Source organism: Nipponia nippon, unplaced genomic scaffold (assembly GCF_047370975.1).
Source record: "Nipponia nippon isolate SJK-2023a ecotype South Korea unplaced genomic scaffold, ASM4737097v1 scaffold_4, whole genome shotgun sequence".
In the NCBI taxonomy this organism is placed as follows: domain Eukaryota; kingdom Metazoa; phylum Chordata; class Aves; order Pelecaniformes; family Threskiornithidae; genus Nipponia; species Nipponia nippon.
The window spans coordinates 56,179,967-56,206,405 of record NW_028262358.1 but is presented as its reverse complement, the minus strand read 5'-3'; the positions used below and the strand labels follow the sequence as shown (position 1 = coordinate 56,206,405).

At 38.1% G+C, this 26,439-nt stretch overlaps 1 protein-coding gene across 16 annotated transcripts in view; it reads left to right on the top strand.

The window, feature by feature from the left end:
* The window catches only part of SYNE1 (spectrin repeat containing nuclear envelope protein 1), a 320,818-nt gene extending 296,050 nt beyond the window's left edge, over positions 1 to 24,768 (top strand). For 11 of the 16 annotated variants that reach the window (XM_087773936.1, XM_087773949.1, XM_087773938.1 and 8 more), the window contains 14 exons: positions 2,864 to 3,046; positions 3,474 to 3,611; positions 4,327 to 4,518; positions 5,398 to 5,731; positions 6,568 to 6,636; positions 8,606 to 8,748; positions 9,605 to 9,731; positions 10,870 to 11,081; positions 12,605 to 12,805; positions 13,154 to 13,282; positions 13,666 to 13,878; positions 14,860 to 14,952; positions 16,776 to 16,834; positions 23,778 to 24,768. In XM_087773936.1, the coding sequence (XP_087630062.1) occupies positions 2,864 to 3,046; positions 3,474 to 3,611; positions 4,327 to 4,518; positions 5,398 to 5,731; positions 6,568 to 6,636; positions 8,606 to 8,748; positions 9,605 to 9,731; positions 10,870 to 11,081; positions 12,605 to 12,805; positions 13,154 to 13,282; positions 13,666 to 13,878; positions 14,860 to 14,952; positions 16,776 to 16,834; positions 23,778 to 24,018 (2,334 nt within the window). In that variant the 3' untranslated portion in view covers positions 24,019 to 24,768. The remainder of the gene's footprint in view (positions 1 to 2,863; positions 3,047 to 3,473; positions 3,612 to 4,326; positions 4,519 to 5,397; positions 5,732 to 6,567; positions 6,637 to 8,605; positions 8,749 to 9,604; positions 9,732 to 10,869; positions 11,082 to 12,604; positions 12,806 to 13,153; positions 13,283 to 13,665; positions 13,879 to 14,859; positions 14,953 to 16,775; positions 16,835 to 23,777) is intronic. The other 5 variants (XM_087773951.1, XM_087773942.1, XM_087773944.1 and 2 more) reach the window with 4 other exon arrangements.
* The last annotated feature ends 1,671 nt before the right edge of the window (positions 24,769 to 26,439 follow it).

Genomic DNA, 26,439 nt, shown 5'->3' with positions numbered 1-26,439 from the left:
CCCTCTGAACTCTTTTCCTGTTTCATACAATGTACAATATCCCCATTTTAGATCCTTATACCTGAAATTCATGTTTGTGCAAGTATTGTTGTATGTCCACATGGTGTCCCCCATGACTTAAAAGTTAAGTGCATGCTTCAAAACTGACAAGCTGTCACTTCAGTCAGTGCCTAAGAGCTTGTTACATGTCTACTACAATGTGATGGCTTGTCTCATAATTACAATGGAGTGTATACCTGTGTGTAACATGCACACACATATCATGTGGCTAGTCACAGATGAAAATCTTTTGCTTGGTTTCATATTTGCAAGGAGTATATCAAGATGAGAGAGAAAAATAATTCCGAAGGAAGAGAACAAATTGTTTAGGCAATTCTGTAAACAGTCAGGTGCTGTAAAGTATTTGCTGTGAAGAAGAAATGCAAATTTTAAACAACATCTAAGACCAGTTAATACTTTTTGGTTTAGCAATTAATTCGAAAACATAAACTGTGAAGTGCTGATTCAAGTTTTATAATTGCCATTCACATTTCTGAATGTACTGACCAGGTTTTGTTGTTAAACACTGCCAGACTTCATTACGGTGAGGTGGGTTGCCATAGTGTAAAAATGTTTGCTTCCTTGACACAAGTACTCTGTCTCAGACCTTCTTCCCATTTTCCCTTTTTTCAGTGATCAGGATCTAAATCTCCTGTTTAGCAAGTCCCTGTATGAGAAACAGTACCAAAAATATCTTGGATGTCTTTGATTTTTACAGCTGATCTGACTTTGCTCAAAGTCTGTTTCATTGAACCTCAGCCTTTATGGTGACCTTCCCTCTCCTGCAGACTTGTGGAATTTTTACTGTCTACAGAGCGTCAGCAGGAACTAGCTGCGAAGAGAACAGTTTAGCAGCGTCTCCAGAAGCCTGCTTTCCCTGCAGTTTGGTTCTTTCTCTTTTTTTCTTCTTTTTTGCTTTGAGCACCTAGTTTCTACACCTATCAAGAAGCAGGAATGCAAGCAACAAAGGCTGTGGTGTTCAAATTCAGCAGAATGCAGCAACTTCACTGTGAAGTCAGTATAAAGTCAGCCACAAATACATACTAACTGAAGCAGGTTTCTGCTTTAACTGGACATTTTTTTTTTCTAATTTTATTTTCCTCTTCATATCAGCAGTTGAATTTAAAAAACACCAACCAGACAAACAAACAAAAACCAAAAAAAAGAGCCAAGCAGACCATGTAAGAACCTTTCAGTTCCTGAGCACAGAGGTCAGAGATGGCTCTCACTGACTTCACTGTACAAAATCAAACTCCTTCCTCTCCAGTAGTTTATGGAGAAATGAAAAGAGGTTACAGGAAGGAAGGCAACAGATGAATTCTTGTGTAGCTGAGCTAAAAAAATGGAAGACAAACACACAGCTGTTCCTTTGCTGGACAAGGATTGGTAACAGGTGAAACAACAGCTGCACACTTTTAGATTTCATGATCCTAGTAAACACAGTCAGATTTGTGCCTCTGATATGAGAATTGCCTCCTTGTGCGATTTTAAGTGAATTCAGTTCTACGAGCATTTTAGTCCAGTTGCAAGCCCATTTGCTCCTTGTTGGTTGTCCCCTACCCAATTTGGCCATTTAATGAAGGGAATAGTTATATTGAAAGCACTCTACAGACTTTGATCTTTTTTCTTTTTTCAAACCAGCTTCTTTACTTTTGTCTCTGGTATTACAGCAGAAATGTGCTTATTTCATTTTTAGCTTTGACTGGTACAATATGAAGAGTATATATTGTTCATGTAGAAATCTCATGTGTTAGCTGATTTTAATGAAAATTTCTGTACAGAAGTGTTTTACCTATCACACTTCTTCAGTCCTTCGTAAGGGTGGTGTCTAGTTTTGGGAGAGAATGACTGTTTATTTGCATATCAGGAATATCAGAGAGCAAGTTTGTAGAACTACAATGGGAGCCAAAACCTGCTTGTATTCAAAAGAGAGCTGGTGTAGTCTATGTTTTCAAGTCTTCCTTTGATTGATTGCTTTTCTGTTTCTGTGACAACATAAAAACAAGTATTTTTGTTAAAAATTATTAATCTTTTTTATTATTTTTGAAGGGATTAATTCAGTCAGCTCCTTACAAGGTGCTTTCTCCAGCTTGCTTTGTGATTGCTAGTCACATCATGAAACTCATGGCTAAGTCACCTACTGTCTCTGCTCCCCAGCAGGTGACTGAGGCTTTTGTAACAGTAGAGGAAGCACTGAAAGTACATGGTGCAGATACTCGTCCAGGCATAAGTTGGTATGGATGTTCATGAAATTTTCTTCCCATGAAAATTTTAAGACAAAACTTAGTTGTATACCAGCATACTGAAGATAAAGAGATGATTCCTTCAGTACCATATTTTTGGTAAAACTCAGAACAAACAGTTGCTCAAATCTTTTCAATGTTTGCACTTCAGCAGATTCAGTATGTGTAAGGAAATCCAATGAAGCCACAGGAATCTTGTATTTCTGTTCATTTTTTAAGAAAAATGTTTCATATTCGTTGTTTGTGTTTCTGTTCTCAAATACAAAGGCATATGATTGAGTAGCAAGGGAAGTTGGTTTTTTTTGGTGCTGATTTTGCTGTTGTAATGGGTATTCATGTTGCAATTTCTCATTCAGTGAACTATGTCAGTCATAAACTTTTTTCTTTTTTTGCACGTTTTAATCAGAAGGCAGCCTCTCAGTAGGGTAGCCCTCAGGAGATGTCTGCATCCATAGCAAAATCTATCAGTTAACACAGGTCAGAGCGTAGAAGTAGGGTCAAAATAAAGGGAGAGACTTATATATGTATCCTTATCTCAATAATTAAAAATCCAATGGTGTCTTTTGTTCATATTGCTTTAGGCCTTCCAGAGACAAGTACATGAAACTCTGACTCAGCTGGAACTGATCAATAAGCAATATCGCCGCCTGGCCCGAGAAAACCGCACTGACTCTGACTGCAGCCTCAAGCAGATGGTTCATGAGGGGAACCAGAGATGGGACAACCTACAAAAGCGAGTTACCTCCATCCTGCGCAGGCTAAAAGTATTATTTTTTCAGTTTTAAGCCCTTCAGTTTCACTACTATACTTAAAAATCAGGGGTACTCCAGAAGCTTCCAGTTTAATGCATTTGCACGGTGTTTTTGAGGGGATTTCTACCTTTGGAAGAGGAAGGGAGCTTATCAGTTCACTTTCTCTGAGGTAACCAAAGCATGAAGTCTGTAGGAAAATGCTTGGTGAGCTCAAACACCGCCTCCTTCATAGGAGATAACTTTCATAGGTTATCTAATTGCAGCTGTAGATGACGTTACTGAAAAGGGAACCTTAGAAAGCATGTCGGAAAGGAAAGAAGGTGTACTGAGTTTAGGTTAGGTTTGAAGGGCACAAAAGCCATTTCTTCAGAGAACCACTATTGCTGGGGCTTTTTGGGTTGTTTGGTCATTTCATGCCACTCCATTTTCCATCCCCCAGCATTTTATTGGCCAGCGTGAGGAGTTTGAGACAGCACGTGATAGCATCCTGGTATGGCTAACAGAGATGGACCTGCAGCTGACCAACATTGAGCATTTCTCAGAGTGTGATGTTCAAGCAAAGATAAAACAACTTAAGGTAAAGAATGACTGAATGGTAACAGGAGGAGGATTGAGAGAAGGGATAAAAACATTCATGGTGGGAAAAGAATTTAAGAAACATTATGCAAAAATGCAGCCTGATACAGTCCCTTACTTGCAGGCTGAGACTTCAACCTCAGAAGTTATGGGCTATGTCAGATTTCAATATATACTTTTCTGCCAGAGTGGAAGATCTTTGTGCTGTGAAGAATTTTCAAAAAACCAAGGGTGATAGTCTCCATTCCCTAATCAAAAGAGGAAATGTCAATAAAAATTATTAATGTCAAGTCTCCATTATTGCTGACACCTAAGAATTACTGCATTTGTCAACCATTTCTGCATCAGATAAATATCATTATCTGGAGGGAAAAGTATCAAATGTCATATTATCCAAAATTCCAGTGTGTTAGCTTTAGCATCTGTGTTCATTCTAGACATTTGGTCATGGGCATGGCTTGTTTAGAGAAGAGCTTTCTTTCCAAATACAACAAGTGAGGAATGAGATGGTAAACCATGAAGTATCACTGTTTTTGGCTAGAGAGACTGTGGAATGCTAAATTTAATTGCTCATTGTTGCTCATGCCAGAATATTTGGAATGATCCCTGTTTGTTATACCATTCTTGCTGAAAAACTCTAAGACTTGCATCCTTAATAACTTAGGTTGTTGTAATGTTGGTTTTGTTGATAAAGCATGGACTTTTCTTTTATACAGGCTTTCCAGCAAGAAATTTCACTGAACAACAACAAAATTGAGCAGATAATTGTGCAGGGTGAGCAACTCATTGAGAAAAGTGAGCCCATGGATGCAGCTGTCATTGAAGAAGAACTAGATGAGCTGCGTCGTTACTGTCAAGAGGTCTTTGGACGTGTGGAACGCTATCACAAGAAACTCATTCGCCTTCCTGTGCGTATACTTACATACATACGTATTTCTTTGATCTGTTGCCATTTTACAAGTGTGAGAATGAGGAGAAAGAAAGATGTTGAAATGAACTAACATGAAACTTCTGTAACTTTCCAAAAATCCTGTGGTTTAATTTTGTTACTACCCTGACCATCTGCCTCCCTTCAGTACATGCTATTTATGTCCTGTTCAGAGAGCAAACTCACCAGATCTGGAATTTTTGTAAAACATCATGAAAATCCTTGCAAATTGGAGATTTATAAAACTTTATTAATGAGGGTAGCAGTGTGGTACTGGTAATAAGAATATCTCCCTCTTCTGCCAGATAGTTTCATTGGCAGCTTCTTGAGTTCTGTTTTGTAAAATAAAATGATAAAATGATTCTCCCCATCAGAAGAGACAGAAAATTTTCTCCAGAACTGAACACACAGCTGAATAAGTGAGAGCAAAACAACTTTTGGTAGCTCAAGTCCTACTGAAGTAAAGTAACAAAACACAGGATTTTCAAAATATGAAAGAGTATAATGAGAGCAATGGTCATGATAAACATCACTTATGCTTCCTATGACTTGATTGCAGAGTTTTCTTTAACTTGATGTCTGCATTGCAGTGGCATCAGTTAAAAGTCTGGAGACATTTGCTTGATGTGAGACTTTGTGATGCCTTAAGTAATTAAAATGAGCTGGCATTATGAACTTTTTTATTGCTTTGGTCTTTTTGTGCACCTTAAAATAATGAAAGGGAAGTGCAAAAGAATGCAAAAGGGAAACGCCATCAGTGAGACTGTTGTCTAATGCTACTTTATTTCACTGACCCAGGCTGACCATGCAGTGCCTCTGCACATTTCATTAATTGGTTCTGTTTGCATTATGCTTCTAGCTGACAGATGATGAACATGACCTCTCTGACAAAGAGGTGGATCTGGACGAATCAGCAGATCTCTCTGACATACACTGGCATGACAAGTCTGCAGACAGCGTTCTCTCCCCACACCCCTCTTCCAACCTTTCACTGCCTCTTTCCCAGCCGGTGAGAAGCGAGCGATCAGGGAGAGATACCCCTGCGAGTGTGGACTCCATTCCCCTGGAGTGGGATCATGACTACGACCTTAGCAGAGACCTGGAGACAGCCGTTTCACGGGCACTGCACTCTGAGGAAGAAGACGGAGGACAAGAGAAGGACTTCTACCTGAGAGGAGCAGCTGGTATAGCAGGTATGGTGGCAAATTGTGTGTCCTGTTCTCTCCTAGTAAAAAGAAGCAAATGTTACATGTATGATTGCTTGGCCAAGATGCTCATGGAAAAGTATTTTAAATAGCCCCTGAAGATTTTAAATAGCTTTCCCTAAGTGATCCCAGTGGCCTTCTGGCCTTAGGCACAGGAATGGAGATTCCTGGATGACTACAGCCTTGGAAAATCATAAAGGCATATATGATATGACAGGGAATTGGCTGTGTCTCTGTGCTTGTGGGCTGCCATTGGGATATGTCGTCTGTAACAGCAATGCGTCATAAGTTATTCTGACTAGAAGAAACTATGCTGGATATGGCAAGAAGCGCAGAACAAACTGATGAAGAAGTGCTGTGGGAGAGATCAGCAGTCAAAATCATCAAGTGCTTAAGTAGATCTTAACTCAGTCCTTACCCTAGCAAGACTCCAGCAACTAAGTGTTTAGCCTGAGGTGGGGTCTTCCTTTCCAGTGAAGCTGGAAATCCTTTCTAAGTGTGTGTGCTTTGTGTACTAAATCTTAATGAGTGAAAGTGCCCAAATGGAGCCAGTTGTGGGGGAAGACATACTGGTATATTATACTCTGATCTTGTGGCTGTCTTTTGCTTTCCAGGTCATTGCTCTGAAAAGAGTCAGGTTGGCCTGGATATTAAGAGACTTTGTAGCAGGCTCCCTGTGTTTCAGTCTTCATCTTTTTTCCTTCTCTAGAAAGGACGTTTGCTATTGGAACCGTTTATATGTTCCATCCCATAAAAAGGACTACTGCTGTGAGGAGACAGCCATTGCTGAGCTGTCTATTTAGACTGTGCTTTTATTTTTTCAGATGTAGAGATTCCTGAAACTCTTGAGGCCTATGTAACACTCACAGAAAACGCACTCAAAAATGTCTCTGGTAGGCATCAAGAAAGACTAAGCATAGCTAGATGCAAATACCATGGTGCACAAGCATAACTTCTTTTTCTTCTCTCAGCATCTGCTATACTTTTCACAACTTACAAGATAAATATTTCTTACATGGCAGCATTGGCATGTTAATGTAGAAGTATCCTGCTTTACTACTGCGCTTAAAGGTGTTATTAGGTGCATGGATGAAACAATGATGTTTGAAGTATTGGCCCTCCCACCTCAGCTAACTAGACTAAACTGATCAGTAGGTTACTCTGGTCTTTATTCTCTGGAGTCCCTCAACAGGACTTAATACTTTGTCATGCCTCTAAGAGAAGAGTGGTTTCTTCAAAGATTAAGGCAGAAGGAAAAGATATGGATCAAAACCTAATTGTTTGGTTTTGCACTTATTTAACACAGCCACAGCTTGGATTCTTACTTAGATATAAACTTTTAGGTTAGTTGTTGTTTCATGTCATAACAATGCCAAGGTGGGGTACTGTAGTCCAATGTCTTTATATGAGTCTTTTATATTGGAAGATGAATTTTTTTTTCACGTTACATTTTTACACAAGATTAAATCTACTGTTTCATTTTTTAGATGACTCTCTCGGAGGGATTAGATGCATTTACAAATACCTTCTCTTATGATTTCACAGTTGTCCTCTTTTGAAATAATGACTTCATTGCAAATTTGAAATAGCAAACATTTAAAATGTCAGCATCTGTGGCACAGACCTCAATTTTAGTTTTTCCCTAAATTAGTGAAATAATACTATGATTGATTAAAGGTGTAATAATAGCAGTACATACAGAAAAATGCGTGTAGTCTTCTGACCTGTGAAAATTTTGAAATAAATGAGGGAAAAGCAATATTGAGCACTTTGTTCTGTCCATTTGGGGTGAGGCGGTGTTTTCTATGAAAAAAGATTCACCATCCAAGAGTCTCCATTTTCTGTAATTAGGTGGACAGAAGGCTTCCCTTCTCTATGCATGTTTTCAATTGTGTCTTTATGAATAAATTCAAACCGTCTTTGTAAACAGATGGAAATCAGGCACAGTGATAGAATATGAATAAGAGTGATCTCATGTGGTCCTCTAGGCTGCAGCCTGCTTTAGATTAGAATTGGCTGTAGCTAATTCATATCACAGAATTCAGCTGACCTCTATAAGGAAAATATCAGTTAATCCTGCTTCAAAAACATTGGTATGAGTTCCAAACAGCTTGGATGAATAATACCATCTTGCAGATATGTTAAGCATAAGTTTTGTCAAACGCATGACTGGAAAAATACTATAAATTTTGCTGCTTAGTGTGGTAGCCGAAGTCAGTCGTGGACTACTTGCTGTGGGCCTTCAAGACGTCCAGTCATCTATGGACCTTGACATTATAATTATAACAGCATCGCTAGCATTTGTATACCACTTTTAATCTTCCAAATTGTATACAAATGGGATCCTTTTATGTAGATTGAAATTCCACTATTTTTTAGTGAAGTAATACAAAGAGAAATGAGGAGAAATCAAATTTTAACCAGATTGGGATCAGGAGTTTGGGATACAAGGTTTTATTTGAGAGGTTTGTGAAAGGAAGCAAGGCGTTCTTCAAAATCAGTGAGGTTAGAGCATGTTTTGCCAAGATCTTTCCCCTTCAGAGAGGTGAGGAATTCTCTGAGGGAAAAAGTCACTTCAGAATAATTTGCAAGCCTGCTCTAAACTGCGGACTCTCTGATAGTATGCTTATGGCAAGCATGTTCGTTGGTATAGTCATCTGTCCTCTGAAGGTCGCTAACACCCTCTAATGTAACTAGTTATCAGTTTGCTTTGACATTCTACCACTCATACTGCTGCAATCACATTTCTCCTTTACCGTCTAATCTAGATAGCATTCCTGATAATTATTCTTCCTGGGCAAAAGATTAAAAAAAAACTTTGGGAAAACTTGGGTGACAGTCACTTTTTTTGTTTTGGTACAGGAGAACCTGGTGCCCTGGAAGCACATATCCGACAGCTGGACAAGGCCTTAGACACCAGTCGTTTCCAAATACAGCAAACAGAAAACATCATCCGCAGCAAAACACCTACAGGACCGGAGCTGGATTCCAGTTACAAAGGATATGTGCGTGCATTTTGGAGCACAAGTTGAATAAGCACTCCAAGCTTCGATTTGCTGTTGAAAGAAATATAGCTGTTTCAACACAGCAATTAGATATTACTGCTTCTCAGACTTACTTATTCATATGGTTGCTACCCTTAACCACATGCTATTGTTGTTTATGTTATTAGTGTGTTTACAATAGTATAAGATTACAGGAACATGACTCTAAGGAATTTATTTTCCTATTACATTTTTGCAGATGTCCAAAAGTACTCTCTCACACGTGTTTTTATCCATCTAATGATGATGATAGCCTTGTTTAAAATTCCTCTGCTTTTAAAAGCAGGTTTTATAGCTTCATGCACAGTATTCATCTTGCTGATGAATTATAAACATGCATCATGTAAGCAAGCTTGCATATATGGAATCCATGATTAAAAAGCTTTCTGAGAGAGGTGTTCTGGAAGAAAAATCTCTCTCTAAATCATTCAAATAATTTTATTACTGACAGAATTGAAAGGTTAGCTGCTTGGATATATAGTAGTATTTCCACACTTCAGTTTATTTTCTACATCACATCTTCTAGTGTCTGCCATAGTGTCTTAACATTTAGAACAGATGGCACCTAAAAGTGATCCAGCACAATTTGGCATAGTGGCACTGAGTTACTTCTATTTAGTCTGAACTTAAGCGTTAAGCCTTTATTGTCTCCATATACATTTCTTTGATAGTACCAGAGTTAAAGTAATAGATTTTTATCTTCACACTTAGACCTACTTTTGGAAAATTTTGAAAGTTGTGTTGTAATTTGCATTTTTCCATGCAATTAGTCCTGCACAGTGCATATTGAGATGGGAATTTTTGTTTGTTAACACAGATGAAGCTGCTAGGTGAGTGCAGTGGAAGCATAGACTCAGTTAAAAGGCTTGGACATAAACTGAAGGAGGAAGAAGAAAAATTTTCTGGACTTATTAACCTGAACAGTACTGAAACACAAACAGCCGGTAAGTAACAATAAGTTCTTTGATAGAAAGCAATTATGAAAAGTAGCAAACATGCAAAGTTTTTCTCAATAAACACTTGGTATTATTTACTGACGTGTATATTTACATGACTGTGTCTATTACCATGTTCTGTTTAACATCTTTAATAGGAATAGTAGGTATTCCTTGTATATGCCCTATAAAGAAATTAGGCATGCAAGTGCATTTTAAGAACCCCTTCATATCATGAGACATAACCTAAGCCTTTCAGAAAGTCCCTGTGGATGCAATGCATTTTTGTTGAATGTTTTCTGATTAAAAAAGGTTGCTTGTATTGCTGTACAAAACACATAAGCATAAGTCAGCATTCATTTCTTCTAATATTAGCTTTCACTTCTAAGATTATCTGTCTAGAGTACAGGAATTCATCTGCTAGAAGTATTCACCTGACTAATTTTAAGCATCAGCTGTAGAACAGGAAGTATTGCATTGTAAAAACATGGATTTGTTCCAGAGACTATAAAAACAATGCCTCCATTCTTAGCTTGGCAAGATATGCTACCCATGCAGTCTATTTTGATTTTTTTTTTTTTTAATTTTGAGTTGATGAAATGATACAACTTGTCCTTCTGCCATAGCATTTCACGATAACTAACAAGAAGAAATAACCCCTAAGTTATTTGTTTTTAGCGCAGGTACTTATCCAATGCATCAGCAGTAGCTTAGGCAAATGTAGTGAGGTGTGAGCATTAAATTGTGATAAGTACGAATACCAATGAAAATAATAACAAATATGTGGCTAGTTAGTTAGACATATTCAGATTCCTTGTCCAGTTTGCATTTATGCTAATTTATGATGTCTTTATACTAGCATAACCTGTTTTAGAAACCTGCATGTATCAACTTAATTCTGTTTATAGAAGTCTGATATTAGAAAGTGGTAAAATTGTCTGCTGCCTGGAATCATCCAGATTCCTCATTTTTTCTCTCCAACAACACATTCTTCAATGTAACTTAGTTTTCAGTGTGGTATTTTGTGGTTTAGGGTTTTTTGGGGTTTATGGAGCATTTTTTTGTCCTGCACAGGATTCAACTGATGCAATTGTGTGTGCGGCTAGTGTTTTTTTGCTTTTGCTGAATTTGGTGTTTATCATTCCAGGTGTAATTGACCGATGGGAATTAATCCAGGCTCAAGCTCTAAGCAAGGAGCTGAGGATGAAGCAGAACCTTCAGCAATGGCAGCAGTTTAACTCTGACCTTAATAGTATTTGGGCTTGGTTGGGAGAAACTGAAGAGGAACTGGAAAAGCTCCACCGCCTTGATCTCAGCACTGACATACAGACTATTGAGCTCAGAATTAAAAAACTGAAAGTGAGTTTTATTTCTCTTTTCCCTGAGTTACCTTGTAAACAGACCTGAGTGCAACAGGTATGTTGAAGAGGTTTCCAATAGTTGCAGCTGGTTTGCTCCATTCTGCACATTGCAGGCTACTGCTGATAACTGAAGTAACCGGGAAAATGATTTTATGAAGCACCTTCTGGGAGAAAAATGTACCACTAGCATTTACTATATAATCCAAATGAATTTTTGAAATAGTAATACTGTGGCAATTCTATAATTCCAGAATGTACAGATAATTCCTGATGTCAGCCAAGCTGATGGGGGAAAAAAAAAAAAGCCAAGTTAAATCAAATCTCTTCTAGTCAAACTGGTAACAAAATAGCTACTTTAAAAGAAATGCTTCACTGGGACATATTAGTTTGTGTGGAGGAAGGAGAGAGTGCCCAAAGGGGCTGTAGCCTACCCACTGCTGTCACCAGTACAACACAGGAAAAATTTGGTGTCACTTTCCAACATTCCTGTTTCTTCTTCTGTCATCTCAGATGCATCAGGATCTGAAAACTGCCTTTGTGATCTCTCCAGGATATTTTACAGCTATAAAGATCTGCAGATGTGGTGGTCCACAACTTCACATTCAGTTACTAGCATCTTATAAGCTTGGGCACAAAAATGTGGGAGCCAATGTCAAAATGCAGTGTGCTCCATGGTAGGAATGAGGTGGACAGATAGTAAAGACTGTTTCCGGCAGTGATCCATCTAAAGCATATCAATGCTGATCTTCACTGGAATCCAAATATAGCTGCCATAAGTACTACAAAGGTCACTGTGACATGGGGCTTTTAAGTAAATCCTGTAAAGTAGGTGGAAAAGGGGGCATTTCATAAGAATCCTGTTCTTATCTCACCCACTCTTGGAAAGCCCATTAATGCCCTCCAAACCAAAAGAGGTGGAGTTTCTTTTGTGGCTTCCAATGTAAACAAATCAGAGGTTTTATACACATTCTGCTTCTATAAATTGGAGTAAGTTGTTTTGTCTTTGTATGTTTTCTTTTCCCTCAGTAAAAGCTTTTATTTTAAAATACTGTTGACAGCAGTTTCCACTTGAAAACATGTCAGTTCTTCTGTTTATCAGCAAAACTGAGAAGCGAGGGCAAAAGTTTTATTGTGAGCTAAAGTAGAATTGTGCTACGTCTCTGCAAATTTTGTTGGGCCTGCTCTGTCTTTAAAATATCTGAAATGTGAGCCAGATCTTTAAAATTCAACTATGACTTTCAGGCTTTTAAGACTTTACAAGTTTAATTGGCTTGTTCTAGTTTATGCTCACAGTAAAATTTTAGTAGATGTTAAGGAGTGAACATTTGCAGAGTCACAGAGTGAGCACAGAAATCTCATATCCAGAGTAAAAAGGCTGTTACAGTAAGGTACCATACTGTGGTTGCTGATGGCAAATCATTGCATTCTTGCACTGCCTTCTTTACTTGGTTCTCCTGAAAGTCACATGTTTTACCGATTTCCATCCTTTCTTCCCCCATCCCACTTTGTCTGATTACCAAGGAGCTGCAAAAAGCAATTGATAACCGCAAAGCGATCATCTTATCCATCAATCTGTGCAGCTCAGAGTTCACTCAGTCTGACAGTGAAGAGAGCAAGAAGCTTCAAGAGCGCCTGTCTCAGATGAATGTGCGCTGGGACCACGTATGCAGCATGATCGAAGAGTGGCGCTGCACATTGCAGGATGCATTAATGCAGTGCCAGGTCTGTATTGTGCTTATTTTGAATTGTCAGCATCCTGCATATCAAAAATGTAAACCATATTGTTATATGGTGTGCTTATTATCCAGTCTGAAACTTGCCCATGCAAGCCAAAATACAGCTTTGGCATGTGTTTTCTGAAAGATGCACATGCACTACCTGAAGCACGTATTTCCAGCACAAGATTTTTCTAAATTTGTCATGTCTGGAGTAGTATTCTAATATACTATTCTACACTTCCTTGTAAGTTATGTTATTTAGCCAGTAGGACCTATCATAGGATAAATTAAAAGCCTGAATTTGACTGGAATTTTCTGCTATGCTATTAAAATCATCACTCATCACTTGCAGGATTTCCATGAAATGAGCCATGGTTTGCTGCTTTGGTTAGAGAATATTGACAGAAGAAAAAATGAGATCGTGCCCATCAATCCAAACCTGGACTCAGAAACGCTGCAGGATCATCACAGACTTCTAATGGTAGGGCTATAATCACCCTTTTCTCTCCAAAAACACATCATCAGAAAAACACCTATTCAGATTTATCTCTCTTGAGGGTTGTTAGCATTGTACATTGCATGCTAACACACCAATGGGACCAACGTCAGTAACTAAATTTACTTTGGTAGGGAACACTACTCACTTCTGTTAGTTGCATAACTCGTGATTTAAAATCTTAGGCAACCGCTAGGCTGCTGTCTATCTTCCTGTCGGATTAGAAATTTTTATTGCTTCTCTATTCTTTCCATTTCATTAATTTCAAATGTCCAGTTTTGTGAGTTCTAGCTTTTTTCCTTTTTTTTTTCTTTTTTTTTTTTTTTTAACTTCCATTAATAAAAATCTGGTGCTTGCCTTGGAAACAGCAAATCAGACGTGAACTGCTGGAATCTCAGTTGAAGGTGGCGTCACTGCAAGATATGTCCTGCCAATTGCTAGTCAATGCTGAAGGCAAGGACTGTCTTGAAGCCAAAGAAAAGGTGCATGTCATTGGAAACAGACTGAAGCTCCTCTTGAAAGAGGTCACACGTCATATTAAAGACATAGAAAAAATTCTAGACATTTCAAGTAGTCAACTGGTAAGTCACATCTTTTTATTCCTTGCTGTTTGGGCACACATTTCACACTGTTTTGACTGTCTTTCTGTGATCAGTGCCGTTGGCTGCACTGTTTCTGTTGTTTGCAATACCTATCAACATGTAATCTTGAATATCATAAAGTAGTCTTACACTTCATATTGTAAACGTCTATTTTGTGATATGGTGGGGTTTTTTAATCCTGTAATTTTTGCTATGTGGTGTAGCAATAAGTATTGAACATTTTGGTTTGTTTGTCCTGCCATTACTGATTCAGTCAACTGGCAAAGTATATGAGATAATTATTCTAGTTGCAGTACTGAAAATTATAGTGTGTCAGTTGTCACTGGAAAGGAAGATAATGCTCACTCTGCCCAAGAGGAAAAAAATAAAAGCATAAAATAAATTCTGCGATAGGCTGACGAATCACTCATAATGCCTTCTGAGCTTTTAGCCGTACTCCAATTCTTTTCAAATTATCATGTATCTCAGGGTATTTGAGAGGGAGTTATGCACACATCTTCGCCAACAGTGGCAGGTATAAAGTAAAGATTTCAAGGTTCTCCTTTAGTTAACTTTTTTTAAAGTCTTGGATTAGCAGAGTGTATAAGGCATGAGAACTCAGCTCTTCCCTCCTTCTAGTGAATTTCTGCCTGTTTAAGTAAAATCTTGGTAGTGCAAACCTCCTCTTGTAGTTAAAGACCAAGAAGGAGCAACTGTTTTTTCCCCTGTATTGACTTTGGTGGAAAATTTTCACCTAAAGCAATTAAATTTTAACTACGTTTTTGCTTTTCTTTTCCTTCAGGGCTAAGAGAGAAAATGTGTAATTCCTTAGTCTTATAAAATTTGGTAACAAAATGTAACTGCTTTATTTTATTTGCTTTGGAAATAACTGTGCTGGGATTTCACTCGGGTTTTTTTTTAGTTTGCTTACCTGAACAACTAGTTGCTGTATTTCTGAGCTCCATTCCCTCTGAACTTTAGGAATTATCCTCATGGTCCTCTGCTGATGAATTAGACACATCGGGCTCAGTGAGTCCTGTATCTGGAAGAAGCACTCCAAGCAGACAGAGAACGGTAATTTCATGTCATATATTTTCTGCCACCTCCTGGGTCGGAGCTCTAGATGTCTGCAGTAGCTCTAGCCAGCTGGAAGGCCCCCCTTCTCACTTGATAGGAAAGGAAATGGCATAAACCAAGAACAAAACACCGCTGCTTTCCCCAGCCCTGCCGCATATCCCATCCTGCATGAAATCAGAAGTGGTAAATACTATCTAAAACCAGGGCTGTCAGTGTGGTTGGTTTACCATGGTATGGCATGTCGTGTCTCTTGTATTTTGCTCTAGTGATGGCAGCACCCCAAAGTCTGGTCTTGTCTGGTATAATCAGTCTTCCATTTCTGTTTGGCCTTCTCTTCAGAGCTGCTTCATCGAGAATCTCAATAAGGTTTTTTTGTCATTTCTGATGAAGGTTGCAGATGGTCTTATTGAGACTTTGGATGAATAGCTAAGTAGAGCTGAAGGGCATAAAACATTATTCAAAACAGCTAGTTGCACAGGACCTAATCAATGGCTGTGATAGCAACTCTGGAGTTGTCTATTTACATCGCTGGCACAAAATTCAAGAAATATAGCAATACATGCCTAGTACTTAACACTTCCATACTCTGAGCCCAAAATGGAACTGCAATTATTTTGTCTTTTTCTGCAATTCTATTGGTTGATTACTTTGCTTTTTTCTTTAGTTCTTAAAACAATCAGATTGGTTTTGTGGGTTTTTTTTCCATTTGCACTTTTTGTAAAGCCTCTGAGTTCTGTCTTGATAAATTTTATGGCTCTTGAAATTGATTTTTTTTTTTTACTATTTTTTTTTACATTCACTAGTTTCGTTTTAGATGCTAGTATGAGAATGTAAAGGAATACTGGCTTTTCAAAAGGAGAAAGAATATAAACCTTAATATTGTATTTCAGAGGTCAATGCTTTTATCTTTTAAATTTAAACTTAAATAACTAATAAAAGCACTGATATCACAGATGTAACTGGAGGATGCCTGACCATTACAGGAAATGGAGAAGTATTTTACTGTAAAATCTTTATCTAAACAGTATCTAGAATTAGAATAGGTTTTATCTTAACATTTTAATAAGCATTTGTGTCTCTCTAATTTGTTAGTGTTTATGAACGTGACTACTTTTTTTCTTTTTTTTCCCCGTAATTTATAGCTAAGTTGTATGATTCCTTGAGGTCTGGTTTTCAAACTTCTGGGTTTTGCACCCATAATTTTGGAGACTGAAGTGGTGTTGTTTAGAATTTCAGTGCCAAATATACTGATGCTAAATAAATAAATACTAATACCAAAAATACCATCAGAATTATAATCGTCTAACTGCATTAAATATTCCAGCAAATAGTTGTGAGTGCAGGAATGCACCTACAGTTATTTGGCCTTCAAAATTGTGGGGGCATGGGGGTGGAGAGGAGGCCAGACTCGTCCAGAGAGGCCCTTGGACCTTTTTTCCTTGAGAATATTAATTTTACTGCATTTACATTTTGAAATACCTATATTTGCCCATATTCAACTCAGTAATTTTTTTGCTATTTCATATTGCAAATTATTTCAGCTCAATTTCTAGTGATTTTTTTTAAATCCAGAGCTACTGTTCATAAATGTAATGACTAAACTGTTATTTTCGAGTTCACTGTGTATGTTCTAATCATTTCCATACTCAGCTAGGCACAAAGAAAAGCCAGTTTCCTTGGTTCATGGGTATTGGTCACTTCATTTGATTTTTTTTTTATGTTTCCTTTGCTGCACTTTTAATTTAGTTTCATCAGTAGCTTGTCTTTATTTGCCTGGACTGAACATTCTTCTTTCTTTACCCCCTGTTCATTGCAAACAGCCACGGGGCAAATGTAGTCTCTCACAGCCTGGACCCTCTGTCAGCAGTCCACATAGCAGGTACCTTATTCTCCTGGTTTCCGCACTCTGTTCTAGAACCCCAAGAGGATGATGGAAATTGGCCGTGATTCCTCTCTGTCCGCACCGACTCCATCAGGTGGCCAGGACAAACAAGTGAAAACTTCCCTTTTGTTAGTAGTTTGGCAAAAGGGGCTTTCAATTACTTCAAATTTGTTAAATAGAAATAACGGATAATCCTTGAACATCTACAGCTTTTGCTTCCCAGGAATGCCGTGTAATCAACATTTATTTTTCATATGCCTGATCAGGGTGAGTGTGTGTTTACACTTGTGATATTTAATGATGATTTTATTTTGGCATGATTTAACAGAAATGCCAGTAGGTTCATGGCAAACACTTTTTATCATCCTCTTTACCTCTAGATATTAAATTAAGGCAGGTAATAGGCCAATACCATATTCTAGAATTCACAAAACCCACAGATCTGGATGAGACATACTAACATCCTTTTCTTTCTTTTTCTTTCTTTCTTTCTTTCTTTCTTTCTTCCCCCCCCCACCCCCGAAATGTTTTGTTCAGTTTGTGGGTTTTCAGTACTTAAGACTCAAAATTAAAAGTCAGAATTTGAGGGTTTTGAGACTTGGGGTCACTTTCTTTCCCCTCCTAAGGTGACTGCAATATAACACACTAACATTGCCATGACTCTTGCCAAGTGCTTGCATCCATGTATTGCTCTGGGAGCAGCACTGCCCCATCTCTGTCTGACCAGTAGAGAGCAGGCTTGCAGCTACAGCTTTTTGCTTTCCACCTCGTCTCCAGCAACCTGTCATCTCTGCAGCTAACAGTGCTTCTGCATTCTTTGTTGTTGTCGGTGTGATGTATGTACTTCACTCTTTCACTGATCAGTTCACTAGCCTCTAAAGTTATGAAGTTAAAAAAAAAAAAAAGTAAATGAGCAGGCCAATATGTATAAAGAGGACACCTTTTGCTATTTCAGCATCTTACACATTGCAACACCTAAAATAATCAGAAAGTATGATGACAATATATTTGTTCTTATAGTTAAGTCCTAAATCTCATTTATTCTCTATGTATGAAAAATTAACTCTTTCATTTTTAAAGTAACTCCTGTTAAAGTGAAAGATTTCATGTTGGAAAGAAGGCACAGTAGATTTAATACAGTGATTGAGCAATAACGAAGCAGACAAAAAATTCCTTGAGAGTATTATTTTTTTAATGAGCAAAATCAAGTCTTTATTCAGCAAGATTATTCTCAAATATAAATGAAATAAATAAAACTACTTACCATGTAGATATTTACATAAACACTTCTTAAAAAAAAAAAAAAGTTTGCTTTATATGTGTAGTTAGTGACTGTGAGTAAGGTGGCATAGTTGCAAAACCACATAGCATAGCAGATAGAACAGGTAGAGTATCTTCCACTGCTTTCACTGGCACTAAGAAGCTGCCTTATTTTTAGGGATTTTTTTTTTTTAATTTGAAACATAAGGAAACCACATAGAAAATAGGTGACATATGTACACTCCATCTTTCTGTCTAAAGGAGAAAGAGAATTAATTTTTCCACCTTCAGCCTGCTATGAAGCTTGGCATTTTGTTACTTACAGGGAGTGGGGAAAGGGAGGAGTGGTGCTTTACTCTGCAGCCATTAACAGCTAGGAGGAATGGAGGATGTCTTTGGCAGATCAGCATGCTTGCACTAGCAACATTGTACTCAAGAAACATATTGTGTGTGCTCTTCTGCTCTCCTGTATAGTCAGGCCACTTCTGCCAACCTTTTGAGAAGGTTTCTGGTTGTAGGTACGAGCCGCTGGCTCAAAGAGCAGCTAGCAGTGCTTTGCAGCTTTGAGATCAACCTCTATTCTAGCAGTGGCATTGGTGCGGCACCTTTCAGATCAAGTCTTTCCAGCTCTGTTTATTAACACATCTTGTAGCAGTACAACACAATGTTCAATTTGTCATTCAGACAAGCATGGAATACAAATGAGTCACTGCTGAATAAGAAACTTAATCAAATGCGCAAGCCAGACAGGTTGTGGTTGATGTATAATGTGGTTTTAACTGATAAAGCGGTACAAGCTGTCACTGTGTTCTTTAATATTTTGACATGCCTGTGATCAGAGTACTTTGTGTTTGATCTTGCACTGGATCAGCAAACCCTGTTAGAGTTTAGTATACAGGAGAAATAAAGTCAATTTTAAAAGGTTTATCACGTAGAAGGTTGTGAAGGAAAGTTCATTTAAAAATTAGAAGGGCCATGTTTTGTGTATAACAAGTGTGATATCGCTTTGCCTTCCGCATTATCACAGCAAAAATATAAGGATACATAGTGTGATGCTAAGCAAGGTACAAGCTTAAACTAGATGTTACATTGTGGATTTAACTAAAAGCTCATTCAAGAGGTATTAGTAATCATGTGTTAAGTGGGAAAAGCAAATCCAAGAAGCAACTCCTCTTTCTTCATCAGTGTAATAGAGCTGTCATAAATGCACACCTGGATCTGTGCCTGTGGATTTTTTTTTGAAGTGTTTAAAATGTTAAAAAGATTAAAATAGTGGTTCAGTTTGTTCAGGGGTGTTTACATTGTCTCTCTTGAGCAGCTCTATTCAAATCTTGGTGCCACAGTGCCAATCTCCATTTCCTGCTCTCCCCAAGCCCACTGAAATGACTAGTGGACCTTTAAAGGTCGCTTGCTGTTCCTGGAGCAGACTAGGCCAGAGCACTCTCTGTGCCTTTGGCCACAAAATGGCAGTCGTTGCCACGCAGTAGATCAAACACAGGGTTTGGGGTTGGCTTGCCATGGTTCTTCTCTCTTATCTCCTGCACTCTCACTTAGAGCTTGTTACTTAAACTTCATATTTAACTGCCTTTGAAATGGACATATTCATCTTCTTTACAGGGTAAGCCAAATCTGAGGTTGGGGTGATGTGATGCTGAGAGCTAGGGAAAGAATCGAAGTCAGAATGCAGCCAAACAAGGTCTCTCCTAGAGAGTCTCTTAGGCCATCAAGAGGAGTCGTTGCCTGCTCTTGTGAGCAGAGCATCATACCTTCTCCTTCATAACTCTGACAACCTCCATCTTAAAAAATTAGAATCAGTGGGAACAAAAAGTCTATTAGAAGGTCATTATCAAATTTAATTTCTCTGATTATCTGGAAGTACAATAATTTCCACCTTGAATATATCCATGATTAGATGTAGTAATTTGGGTTTGTGTCAACAGTATCCCTTCTTTAACAGCTCTTCACCCTTCTTTCTGTCTGTTCTGCACTATAGAGGGTAGTTTTAGTATCTCTCAGGTTTTATATCAGTAAACTCAGCTCTTTATTTTCTTCATAGGAGAAATACTCCCTTTTTTGACTCCTTTAAGCTTGTTTAAGTTTGAATTCATTTTTCAGAAGTATGTTAACCAAAATGATACAGACTGCTTCAGGTGAGATCTGACTAGTGCCTTATAGAACATCATTAAAACAACCCCTTTTCTTCTGGAGATCTTGAACCAAAATATATTTTTAAATCTCTCTTGTCCCTTTTCACGGCTATTCACAAGCCACATTATTGGTTTGTGGCTATCCTGTGTCAAACAGCTCTAGATTCTCTTCATTATTCTCAGAGCGTGAACTTCCAAATTTATAGCAGTTTTTATTGCTATCTTATGTACTATAAACCCTAGAGCTGCTTCTTAAACCTATTGGATTCACCCACTTTTTTCTGTGCAAGAAGCCAATCTTCTTTTGTATTTGCAAAGACTTCCAACTTCTGTCATCATACAGATGAAATTTGCGGTTCTTATATTTTGTGCCATAGTCTTTTCATAAAGATATTAAATCAAGACTCATCCTTGATTAACTCCAGTAATAACATCCCACTAGCCCAGCAGTGCCTCTTTCAGTGTAAGCCTGTTGTCTGCATTCCATTAGTTACTTCCCCATTAAACTCACTTTATTTATTCCTATCAGCTTTGCTTGAATGATAAATTTTTCCATTATAATCTTTCAGCTGTTTACTGCAATACAGATGTATTACTTCAACCATATTTTCCTTGAAAAAAAAAAAAAAAGTCTTCTTTAAAAGAAGATACTCAGCTGAGCTGAAATTAAAGTTCACTTTGCCCATCCAATCTATAGCCTGGTAAATTAGCTTCTGCTCTCTTGAAATACTTAGGAAAGAGTTCCAATTTCACTGACATTACAAACTCCCAAAGTAAGGGTAACTATTGCTTGCACTTCTTGGGTTAATTTATGAGATTTCTTGATGTGAAGAAGCTTACAGTTGGCCAGGTCTGCAGCTGTGCCTCCCCCTTTTATCTAGTTAGTAGGAATTGTGTATGGAGCGAGTAGCAGATGGCCTTACTTCCTTCCCTCCTCAAACAGGGGCTAGTGTGACAAATGGTGGAGCAGTCAGAAGAGAGACAGCTAAAGATGCAAGCTCAAGAAAAAGAAATCACATTTTTCTCCAAAGTGGCATACAGTACTTCGTGTCGCTTCTGCTGGAGTAAATAGGAGTTCTGGCCTTTATGAATAGTGAGCCTTTTTTAGTAACCATGAATATTTTTAACCATCTCTCTTTACCAAATCCATTAAACACTCTAAGCTGACCCATTCAGTTTTTCAGCCAATTATGTAGATTACAGAGGCGTACCTGCAGTAAACACAGGCAGTACAGCACTTGAACTTTTTAGAACTCCCCCCTCTGAAGATGTTTTCATAATGTTTCATTATTTGCTTGTTTAATAGTTTCCATGCAGTATTAGAAACTGTTCTTCAACACCCTACTTCACTGCGGAAAAAGTGTTTTGAAAAACTTTGCCATGAACTGTTTTAATTTTTGAAAGAAAGTTTATGTTCCTTGTTGAGATTAGCCATGCAGCTTACACATACCACTCTTTTTCTTCTTTTTTTGATAAAACACAAAGCAGAAAGTTCTGGATTGTCCTACTAAAGCCATAGGAAAAGAAAAGAAAAATTAGGTGCTAACTTCGCCTGGTCCCTTCTGATTCAGCTTTTTGGAAATTCCCCTTCTGGCACCCAGTGTTGCCCCAGAGTAACTCTAAGCCAATGAAGAAAATTCAGACTTCGCTTGTTATCAAAGAGTAGTTACCAACTGCAGAAATGTGGCCTTCTTTGATTGGGATTAACAACATTTGTACAATGAGAGCCTTGTAAATAGGTAGACTGTGCAATCAAATGGTTGGAAGGTAATTAAGCACTCCTTGTTCCCTTTGTTCCTACCTCAGTCCATTAACTTTCTGTCTTGGCATTCTCGGACAGTAGAAGTCCTGATCTAATTGAGCTTTAATATGGAATGCTCTGATGCTGTTAAATATGCCATATCCTTTCAATCTGTTCTTTATAATACGTGATCTTACGTTATGCGATAAGCAGCTTTCCATGCGGGCTACAATAATGTGGATTCAAACATCATGCGATCTGATGTTTTGATCATTGCTCCTTCCTGGGATATGTAGGTCAAATTAATCATTTAGCATACCTGGTGTTTATGTATCTGTTGGTCATCTAAACTTTACCAAATCTGTCTGGCTTTCTTAAAGTCTTCATAGTGGGATGATACGCATATATGAACAAGACAATAAAAATAATCTCAAGCATAGAAAGAATTCTTTTATGAACATGTGGGAAGGAGACCCTTGCCAAGCCTGGTATAGTTTTGAAGTCGATATTTTGGTTTTTGCATGCTTTCTCACACAGATTCAGATTTATCTGGGAGACAGGATCAAAAGGACAAGGGGAAGGCAAGGAGACAGTAAGGAACCATCACCCCCTACTTGCTTTACACGGGAGCATTTGACCTCATCCAACAAGCCTGATCTCTCAAACCTTCAAGTTGAGACTAAATTCATCCTTATGAGCATTTCTGTCTCTTAAACCCTAGCAAATCATAGCTTTTCTGGGGCTTCGTAATCACAGTAGTCACATGGATGTTTTATAACAACATGTCTAAGATAAAATTCATGACATAATGAATTAATGAAAGAGTGCTTGAAGCAAATTATTTGAAGGCTCTAAGTTCTTCCATTTTTGGCTAGTGCTAAAATGCAGTACTTTCTCGTGCCATTTAATTAGCACACTGAGACCATCAGATTTTAACTTGCATAATGACTCTCTTCAGTCATCCACCTATCTCAAAACCTGTCATCCGTGTATTAGAGCTCTGACAGTTTCAGTCAAAAAGGAAAAAGTGAAATATATGTCTTTATCCTTCATTAAAAAATAGATTGGATTTTTGTGCTTAAGTTGAAGTGTCCCTTTGGAAATGTTTGTGTTGGGTCTCACCTCTCCCATAGACATGTGATAGATATGTGCCGTTTCGAGTCAGATCCATAGACATAAGGGAGAAAATCACTCGGAAGTTGATGGTGTCAAGTCAGTTGAGCAAATAGATTTTAACTGCTGATTCAGTGCAAGATTCAAAGTACAATGTACTTTGTAGAAAATGAGTCCCTGTTGCCTGCATATTGGTGTATTAATTAATTGAAGATTGATGTAACTGAATCTTAATGCACTATACCCTTGTGGATAATATGTATAGAAATGAATGTAGAAACTTCTGCAAACCAAATGCAACTGCCATTTTAAATGAGAAGGCTTCCTTTTTAGATAGTGTGCATTGAACACATGTGACAGGTATGGCCCACCTTTTATTTTCCCCTTCTCTAGAGCACAATGCTTTAAGTGGAGTGTCTTCCCCATAATTGACGAAGGGGCTGTGGGGTCACAAAGCCCATTCTGTTGTGATCATTTGATGTTTTCCTACTCAGTGTAGAAATACAGGGTCTCTGAAGAGTGTTAGGGAAATAGTATGTTCAGTGAAAAATACCTCTGCAGTTGTCAATCAAAGTCTGTACAAATTGTAAACCAGCCTTCAGAGAAAGCTGAGTGCTGGAGGGCAACTTCTGCTGCAGTAATGTTTTAGTGTCTTCACCTGTCCATCCTCTTTTCTCAGGTCCACAAGAGGTGGCTCAGGTTCCTCCCCTTCTGAGGCTGGGCCGGCGTGGCGGCGCCCATCCTTCTTCCTCAGAGTCCTCAGAGCTGCTCTGCCACTTCAGCTCCTCTTGCTGCTCCTGATCGGGCTGGCTTGCCTGGTGCCAATGACTGAGGAGGACTACAGCTGTACTATGGCCAACAACTTCGCCCGCTCTTTCCACCCCATGCTAAAATACATGAATGGTCCACCTCCATTATGAAGGAGACCCATGAGACAGCGGGTGACCTTGCTGGAGTGCTAGCTGGGAGGCAGGATGGTTTTAAAGGGTGACAGGATTCAATGTGGCAGCTTTACCTACCTGCTGTAGCTACCGCTGTGTCCATATCATTCTCTGCTGGCACCCAGCTAGTAACGCATCAGTATATCAGTATCAAACTGCACAACTTATTACCTGAGTAGCATCATTTCAATACTCGCATCCTGGGTACTAAGGAGGATGTGACGTGTGTGAGGGAAATGTCCTTCTGTCCAGCATTCTGGATCTTTTAGCCACTTTATATCCAGGTCATTGCCCTGTACTATGCATAGCCAAGGACTTGATACTGTAGATCCTTTCCTGTGCGCTGCTCTAAAGGAGCCATTAGCCAGTCTTTGTTAAATACCCTCTCAGTATCTACAGTACACAAAATAAAAAAATGCTAAAGAAATTTTAGAGCATTTGTAACATACAATTTTAAAGAATCTTGTATGGCAATGTATTATTCCCCGTGGTTTCAGTTTCGGGCATGGTGTTCTAACTTTTGCTTTGAATGCACAAGGTGTAAATCTGAGAAGCACTTTTTTAAGGTTTAAAAAATTGATGTAATAAATAAGATCGTAAAAGGTTTTATGAGGAAAAATGTTGAATGTCAAGGTGAAAAACAAAGAACATATTTATGTATGTACAGTTTGCTAAGCCAAGTTTTGTTTGTATTCATTTCTTTGCATTTATTATAGATACCATAAAATATTTTGTCTACGTGCTTTTTAATGACAACTATGGAAACCTCTAAGTTTAGAAAGAGATATGTATGGTATAAAAAAATCAGAAGACGTACATAAGCTGCGCTTCTAAAAATAATTAAAAAATGCCGTAACAAATTAATGGTATTAATTTGAATGAGAAGATCTGGAAAACCTGAGAAAGGGTAAAATACATGGGAAAGTATCACATTAGAAGTTGTGCTAATATGGGAGGCTGTCCATATTTTGAATGAATGATTGGTCATTTCAGGTTTTTTTTCTCACACTGTTTCTTGAAGTTCATTCTCACCTGGGGGTGGGTGGGTGGGTGGGTGTGTATGTGGGTGTGTGTATGTGTGTGTGTGTGTATCTATGCACTCATGTGCAACCTTTGGCAATTGAGGTTGTACCAGTCCACACTGAAGCAGATTTTTTCCTGTGGGTGTACTGGAAACTTCTTAATATTGTCCATAGCAGCTTAATACCAAGATAGATGTTTATGCTTTACCAATAGTTAGTCTAGTGAAATATGCCCAAAACATAAGTGTAAATAGCAGAAAAACAGAACAAATTGAAAACTCATAAATTTTCCAGAAATATTGCAGAAAACCTGCAGTCTGAGCAGTGGCAGACACTTTGCCCAGCTTATCAGTCAGAACTTGACCAAAACAGGATTCTTTTCAATTTTGAAAAAATACAGAGCATGGCTCTAAGTTACTGCTCTTTAATAAGTTTGGGCATTTTAACCCATGACACTCTATGTGAATTTTTCCTGTGGGTTAAATGTTTTTACTTAGAATATATTGGCCTACATAACAGAAATAAAAAAGCCAGAAGAAAATACAAGCACATTAATTGCTGTTATGTAGGATTACTTTTCTGGGATGTCATTATTTGTGCAGGTATGAGGGGAGGATGGTCAGAGGTAGAGCACCACAAGCTGAACTCCAGTATTTGGAGGAGCCAAAATAAAGCTGCCTTTCCAGATAAGTGTAATGTTGACATTTTCCTGAAAAGGATTTTGTATATCAACAAAGTATCTTCAATGCCTGAGACCCAGACTTGGACTGACACAAGTATATATTCTTTTCAAGGCTTAGTTTCCTTCATTGGTATTCAGAAGTTATGCTAGGCCAGATTAGTATCCATAATCACTGATTCTGAGTAGACAAAGATAAGGAACACACTTTTAGGGTACAAGGATGAGCTGTTACTTGCAACAGGCCTGACAGATTCCATAAAATTCACACCCCCCCCTCTCTTTTCTGATATTATTCTTTTTGGTGATATAATTTAATCTATAGTAATCAGTGCACCTACATGAATAATTTGGTAGTTAGCTCAGACCTGTTAGTCCAGATCTCTGCATGCTTTAGACACCTTTTCATCAGCCAGTCCATGGGTTTGGTGGTTAATTTTTTGTTGAAAGATATTTTTGTTTATTTTTAAAAGAAAACTTTGTAAAGAGTAAAAAGACTAATTTAGTGATCTCAGCCTGACTTTGTCTCCTATTTTCCAGCCAACTATAGGTGATCTTATGGAAGTAGATGTTATCTAAAGGGTAGTAGATAGCCTGCGAGTATCAACCTATAGAAGAGCAGTCTGTTGAAGGAACCAGGCAAAAAGTCACAGGTGAGACCTTATTTTTCTTATAGTATTTAAAAACCAAGGGAGAGGC